Here is a 7,829-nt window from a genome sequence, read left to right on the forward strand (position 1 = left end):
GTCTAGTGTAATGCAAACTGGAGAAAAAAAAAACTGATCAACTTTCTCATCTTAAAAGTTGAAACAGTTGCTCTGTATTTTTCTAGAACTGTGGTGCTCAGTGTGTTGCTGCGTGAACTGGCTTTGTGAATAGGTCTTGCCACACCACTTTATGTTTATGTATGTTCACCTGAGAAATAGAAAGTTAGTTTTGTTTTCATTTACACCATTTTTGTTTTTTTGTGTGAAATAACCACAAATGTTAATCAAGTGAAATTTGAGATTTGCTTGTGAGAATGATGTGACTTTTATTTATGTGCAGTCAGTGCTTCAATGCAAATATTTGAGTGACTCAATTATTCATTCTGTTTATATTATATTTATTAACCTCATAAATGTTTGATGAGCAATCATTAAAAGTTCAGTATCACCTGCATGACTTTCGGAACCCTGTAACAGCCACTGCTTAATTTGCCTAAATCTTGCACTAAATAATAATAATACTAAAGACCAATGCATGAATGTCATATGATTATGAGCGGTAATTGAGATTGTGTCTCTAAACAAATACATCTGTGTGATTTAGATCTATTGACAGGACGTTTTTTTTTTTTACTTGTTATGTTTTCATTTATTTTACACTATCAAATGCACAAGCTCATGTTTATGCATTTGTAAACTTAAACCTTTTATTGTTGCTTCAAAAATAACTACAATAATACAATTAAAAGCATATTTTTTGTAGCATTTATGTTAGTTGTATTATATATCAATTAATATTAAATTAATATTAACAAGTATTATTGTTATTCAACATATTCATTAATATTAATTTATAATTAATAATAATAATAATAATTATTATTATTAGGTAGTAGATTAATAATATTAATTATAATATTAATATAATGGAATAATACAAATATTATAATAATATAATAACAATAATAATAATATTAATTAATAGTAATAATTAATAATTATTTAATTAATAATAATCATAATCATAATAATAGTTGTTGATTATTTGCAGAATCCTTGAGGCTATAAAGTATGGCACAGGTTTTTCAAAGTTGTTTGTTAAAACAAGGCATTTGACCAGATTCATTGCATTTCCATGAGAGAAACAAGTAGCATATTGTCAAAATGATTCTGTGCTTCACGTTTTGACCACAGAGGGGAGTTCCTCATCTTCTTCCAGAAGTGCTGGAGCTGAAACTCTCTGTGCATTGTAGGAAAGAAAGAGGTGTTTATATATCACTGATACCTCCAGAGCTGTCGCCATAGCTTACCAGGGCTATCCCAGAGAGCTCACAAGTGGCTGTGCAAGAGCAACCGTTCGTCTGTATGAGACACTGTGACAGATTGCAGATCGGGGAGGGCGGGACCATCTCTGTGGAAGAGTCAGTCATGCACACAGGGCCTAAACATACTCTATACAAGGGGTCGCCAACTGGCGGACTCCGATCTGAATCCGAACCGCGAAGCCTTTTGACATTTATTAAATAAACTCTGTTTTTTAATAAAATCTAATTTATATCAAACACCTCAAGGTCAGCTCAGTAGAGCCATTTGGGTCCTACACCGCCACGGGTTGCTACTACAGTTAACTGTTGCTACGTTCAGTTCAGCAGTAATGCTTGCAGTAAAGAGAGCCGAAAGCGGCGCGCAGACAGATCAAACGATGGCATTCTCAAAAATTAGGAAAGTTGACAGGTCCTTAAAACGTCTTCAGTTTAGTTGTATCAAATTTAAGGGCATACAGTATAAAGTCTTAAATGGTACAAGAAAGTCTTAATTATGATTTCAGGAGGTCTTAAATTTGGGAACGGAAAGACAAGAATTGCGATACGGCTCAATGTGACGATTAAACTTCAAAAGGCGTTGATTTCATTAAATAAATATGAGCGCTGCAGGTTTCTGTACTGCCTACCGGGGAAAGCGCTGTATTTCTGCCGTTCCGAAAGCGCCTCCTGCTGGCAGAGAATTAATTAGCATTTTCAATAAGCCCTTCTGCTGTTTTTGTTCAAAACAATGTGAAAATCAACCGATGTTTTTACGCTACAAACACGCAGAGCTGTAAATGTGAACTGGTGGATCGATAAGAAGATAATGCATTATAAAAATGTAAACAAGACAGTAAAATATATTTATATGTTATTTAATTAATATAACAATCGATTGATGATAATAGTTTAAATTAATAGAATAATTGATACTTTTGACTCAGTTTAAAAAAAAAGGGTTTAAAGGCTGAAATGTGAAGTTAATCGTTTTATAGAACTTTGTTTTGTGAAAACCTGTTTCTGAACTGTAAATCATGCTTTTTACAGTCATTTTTATTTTATTTGTGCAGGTCTTAAAAAATGTCTTAAAGTCTTAAATTTGAGCTTAACTATCGTGCAGATACCCTGGTCTGGCAAAAACCATCAGTTCATGGTTTTCTATATAATTGTCCGGACCTCGGCTGGTGAGGAGGGTTTCGGCCTCAAGCAATTTTAGTTGAAGACCATGCTCTATACCTTGCTGTGGGCTGGAAATCAAAGAAGAGAGAACATGAGAAACCAAATACTTGCTGGACTGAATATTCTAATTCTTGTCATGAAAGACGGACCACTACTTCCGTTAAAAATTTAAGTGATGTTTCCAGTTATAGCTGTCTAGATGGCCGTAAATGAACCCGTGAGGTATTTCCGCTGCGAGGTATCCCGTACTAGAGTGTTTACAGGCTTACGTACGGCTCAATAAATCTAAGTTGCCTGACAAGCTGTCAATCTTAATGGCTACCTGCTGAGAACGGCATGTGTCATCAATGTACCTATTTTTAACAGTCCTATATATTCATTCTAGAGGTTTTAAGTACAGATGTGTAATTATTTGCCTTTTATATTTTTCCAGCAAGGTATGGAAACGGTGTATTTCTGTTGTTTTGTTGGTGGTGTTTTGAAGAGTTGGTTTCTTCACATCTAGCTGCTTGCTGAGCTGCAGTCTTTTTTTTGATTGTAGTTAACAGATGGTCTACCCTTGAGGTTAATAATCAGACTGTTGAGTTGGTACAAGTGTTCTTCATGGTCCATTTTTTTGTCTTTATGCTTTTCTAGCACAGTTTTTATTTATTTATTTATTTCTGCTGCTATATTTTTCTCAAGACATCTCACCAATGCACAGTGTTAGAATAATATTTTACATAATTCTTTTTGGTAACACTTTACAATGAGTTTGAATTAATGAATTAGTGCATTAGGAATTGTGAACTAATTATGAACCAATGTTGTTGTTGTTTTTTTTGTATCATTGATACTATTAATAGATACTATTATAGTTATTATAAATATTTTGAATTAGTTTACATTTATGTTTTCTGTTTTATTTTAATTTTTAAGATTTTGTAATGCGGTTGAAAGTATGAATATGTCTACATCGTTTTTTTATTTCAGTTTTAATTTTAGTACATCGAGTTCAACTAAATGAAAATGAGAAATGAAATTGAAAAATGAAGTTGAAATAAAATGTAAATCTTTATTCTTTCATTTTATTTTAGTTAACATTTATTTTATTTCAAGTAATGGAAATTGTTTTTGTTTTATTTTTAGCGAACTATAATAACCCTGTAATAAACATTTATTAATCTAATATAAAATTAATCTAAATTAATTTTCAGTTAGAAGTATATTTTTGTAAGTATGCTAATTCATAAAACTTGGAATGTTACAATTCAATCTAGGGCTGCACGATTATGTCAAAAATCATAATTGTCAATTATTGCCTTGAAATTGTAATTGCGATTATTAGATCTACATTTACATTAATCTGCATTAATAAATACTGTTAAAGTATTGTTAATTAAAAAAAATATATATATATTGCATCCATTAATCTTGCATACCAGTGTTACCAGTTTTTTTTTTTTTTTTTTTTTTGTGTGTGTGTGTATGTCTGATTTTGTAATTGTATATGGTCATGGTCAATAAGTTGTCTAAATAGTCCATGTTGAGTTTTTGATGTTGTTTGAGCGACCCACCATGACTGTTATGTTTACGATGGTGTGTTAGCTTATTTAAAAATAAGTCTCGAGACCCAGTTATGTTCCCGTTCCATTTCGTGGAACCCCATCTAGGTCTTTTTGAATGCAAGAAACATCTTATGTAAATGGCCTGTAGGAAACTGGTCAGATCAGTCAGGTGAACTCAACATCAGCCTAATTATACAGAGCCTCCTTAAGACTGATTTATTGACTAGTCATTTACACAAATCACTGACTAATTGATTTTGAAAATATGTAACTCTGCATACCCCTACTCTGTCTTCACATGCTCCTTGTCCAACTTAATGCTATATAAATTATTTATGAGCACTGTTGAATGAAATCTCTCTCTCTGTTTCATTAATGTCAACGCTGTGACATAATTGGATTGTTTCAGACCTGTTCTCATCACTTCAGCTCCTCCGGTCATTGTCTGTCAGGATATGATGGAGAAGAAAAATGGCCCCAGTCACCCGAATCCCTTGCATAAAAAAGTAATACGACAATGTGTTTGACTGAGTATTAGATAGAAATACAATGGAACTGTGTAATATTCAAGTATCATGGTATTTAGGTGGTACTTCAGTGTTTGAGTACATTTCTGTTCTTCCTCAGAATGAGCTGTGCTCTCTGTGTCTGACAGTAACATCTAACCACTGTGTGTCATCGTAACACTTAAGTCCTGAGAGTGCAGATACTGCATATTTCAGAGCTTATTGGAAGTTTCACACACAAATGTAAAGATCCACACCTAGAAACTAAACCAACCCTAAATAAAAACAGGATTAATAATTAAGACCCACTGTAATCAAACTTAATTAAACATAATCTAACTGCCCTATTCAGCTAACGCTGTGTTCATGCTGGCATTTCATAATTTATACATGATGGACTAGGGCTTGGCGATATGTCCAGTAATAAAATAAATATTTTTTCCATATCAGTATTTATCCCTTTATTCATTTACCATTAATGGGAAAGGAAATGCTTTCCACGTGTCTGTTAGACACTGAGAATGAATGTAAACAGAGTAGCTACCTTTTAATTTAGGGCCCCATGAAATCCATTTTATTTTCTGTGTTTTCCTTTTTTTTTTTTCTAGATTCTGTGATTTATGAATTAATAAATTACAAATTTAACATCAAAAATGCAATACAATAAAATAATACATTTATTCATTAAAACAATACATCTTTAAAAATTTACTCAATGTTTAAAAACGTAATCAAACTAAAATACTAATTCACAACAAAACATTGCATTTTCATTTTTTTTTGGTCAAGAACATGCTGCACAACTGAACTGTATAAATTAAAATGAATGAATAAATGTATTGGTTGAGTTTTAAAAAAAAATTTTTTAATAATATTATTATCATTACTTACTAATAATTATATTTTATTATACGATAGTAATATATTTCTTTAAGTTAAATTGAACTTTGTTTTGACAGTTTCAGTTTCACTGTGTATTTGATAGTAGATTTTTCTCAAATGAAATGGTGTAAAGCAGGTGAAATGACTCTCAGAGCAGCTCTGGAGATGAAGTTCATGTGTTCATGTCCTCATATATTGACACGCAGATGTTGAAAACACGTCGAGCGTCACGTGTGTTTGAGTTTGTGTAGTAGAGGAAACCACACCACTCATTCACACAGAGACACGCAGACTTATTAGCAACATGCTCTGATTGGCTGTTGTCGTGTTTATTTTTTCTGTATGTGAAAGACTGTTAAATTAATCCGTATCGAGATATCGGTGTCCAGAGCTTATTGTTAGCGACATATTTTTTGCGCAATATCTATATTATGTTGTTTATCACCTGTTATGTTGGACTAATTTCTACAAGACAAAATATGACTGTTTACTTTGGTAATTGGCCGTCTGCCTAGTATAGAATATATAGGGAAGGGATTGATTTAGAAGTTAATAATAAGCTTCAGCTTTGGATGAATAATTTTTTTGGATTGAAACTCCTCCAAAAGTCATTGTATATATCACCAATGTCACGCTGCCAGATTAAATCACTTTGTTGAAGATAGGATTGGATGATGGATGGTGATCTGTTCTTAATTCACAAAAACCACAGAAATATTTTTACCAGGGAAACTGTGGCTCTTATCTTATTATATTTTGGCCGTTAAGGAGAATTTAACTTTCTCTATGTAGCCTTTTTAGCAATAGCAATATTTAATCTAATTTAGTTGTAGTTAACGATCACTCAGAAGAATGTGACTCTGAATGTGAATATTATGAAAACATTAATGCAAATCCTGTTTAGTTATTTCCAGTTTTAAGGTGGTCACATTACTAGAACAAAAATATGAAATTTTTATATTTAATGACATGAAATTATTTGTTAAACTATCATTAGTAGTATTAAGTAGCATGTTGCTGTATAATGAAGAGAGGTTGATTTTCCTCCAGTAGTCAGATGAAGCTGGCATGTCCCGCAACAGATGCAGCTATTGTTTCTAATAGAGAGGTTTATGTGTGTGTGTGTTTGTGCTGTAGTAGTCTGGGATCTGCATGCCTCCCTGCACTCTGATGATGTAACGGCTCAAATTATGTAGTGTGGCAGGGAGGCAGGAGGGAGGAGGGGGAGAGGAGAAATGATCACACTAGGGCTGCACGATTAATCAAATGCGATTGTCATGCGCATTTTGATAGTGTAACGTAGTTTGTAGATCGGGAAGAAGGAGGCGGGAACCGGCGAACATTAAAGATTTTAATAATAAAATAACCAAACACAAAATAGCGCGACAGCCCCTCGCGGACGACTGTCGCGCACAAACAAAACCAAAACACAAAATAAACTCCAGGCCTGGTCCTCTCTCGTCTTTCACTGTCGTCCCTCCTCCTTTTTATCGTTCCGGAGCTCCTCCGTGAGACTCGAGACCGGTGAGTGGACAATCGCAGCTTCTGTCGAATCGCGATCTCGATTCCATTTCGATTTATCGTGCAGCCCTAGATCACACTCAGATTTATTACAGGCTGCTAATAAACTCATACTTCATAATTTAGAAGGACCTCCACAATTTCACCTGAAATACTGAAATTAACATTTAATGGTATCCTTTTAAAACTATTGCCCATTTTACAGATTGAACAAAATATTTTTTGTCAAAGCAACATTTTTATGGAATTGTGATTTGATGTACATTATTAGCCAAAAGATTGTCTATTTGAAGTTAATACACACTTTGTTTTATTGTTATTATTATAAATTATTATTATATAATATTTTTATTATTTTCCCCAGAACACAATTTAGTGATGAAAATTTTGAATATTACTCCGGCTAGGCTGCAGACAAGAAAATATTCACAATTTTATGGTAGGTGCAGTTTTACCAGAGAAGCAGTTGCTAACTTGTGCAGTAAACAGTAAGTCACACAATAACTTGGACTGTTCAGTTTCATGGCTGATACATTTTCTCAATGAAAGCAATTTTTGGACTCTGCTCTCACTGTTAGAACTTTGTTTTACTCAAGAAAACAATAGGTTTGAGCTATTGAACTGACATGGGAAAGCATGACTAGTGGTCGACCGATATATCGCCAAGGCCGATATAACGGCCGATATTTGGCATTTTTCAAATATCGGCATCGGCCGATAAGTTTTTCTGTTTGGCCGATGCGTTCATTTTATTTTGACGGCGCTGAGAACGGTCGCACCTGAGCATACAGTGCTCACATTCTCCCTCTTGTTCACTGTCGTCGTTAACAGTTCTGTCTAATATGGATAGAAGTCTGTCTAATAATCAGATAGAACGGTTAAACAAAGGAATTAAAATGTATACAAAGTATTATATTATTAGTAATAGA

At 33.4% G+C, this 7,829-nt stretch overlaps 1 protein-coding gene across 16 annotated transcripts in view; it reads left to right on the plus strand.

Moving 5' to 3' along the window:
- The window catches only part of dlg1a (discs large MAGUK scaffold protein 1a), a 139,327-nt gene that overhangs the window by 22,179 nt on the left and 109,319 nt on the right, over positions 1-7,829 (plus strand). The window contains exon 1 of one of the 16 annotated variants that reach the window (XM_016550660.1): positions 4,442-4,497. The exons of the other annotated variants lie outside the window; for them this stretch is intronic. Coding sequence (XP_016406146.1) covers positions 4,447-4,497 — 51 coding nt within the window. The 5' untranslated portion in view covers positions 4,442-4,446. Of the gene's footprint in view, positions 1-4,441; positions 4,498-7,829 lie in introns of those variants that run through there. 16 annotated transcript variants of the gene reach the window in all.

Source organism: Sinocyclocheilus rhinocerous, unplaced genomic scaffold (genome assembly GCF_001515625.1).
Source record: "Sinocyclocheilus rhinocerous isolate Xijiao unplaced genomic scaffold, SAMN03320098_v1.1 scaffold1182, whole genome shotgun sequence".
NCBI classification, from domain to species: domain Eukaryota; kingdom Metazoa; phylum Chordata; class Actinopteri; order Cypriniformes; family Cyprinidae; genus Sinocyclocheilus; species Sinocyclocheilus rhinocerous.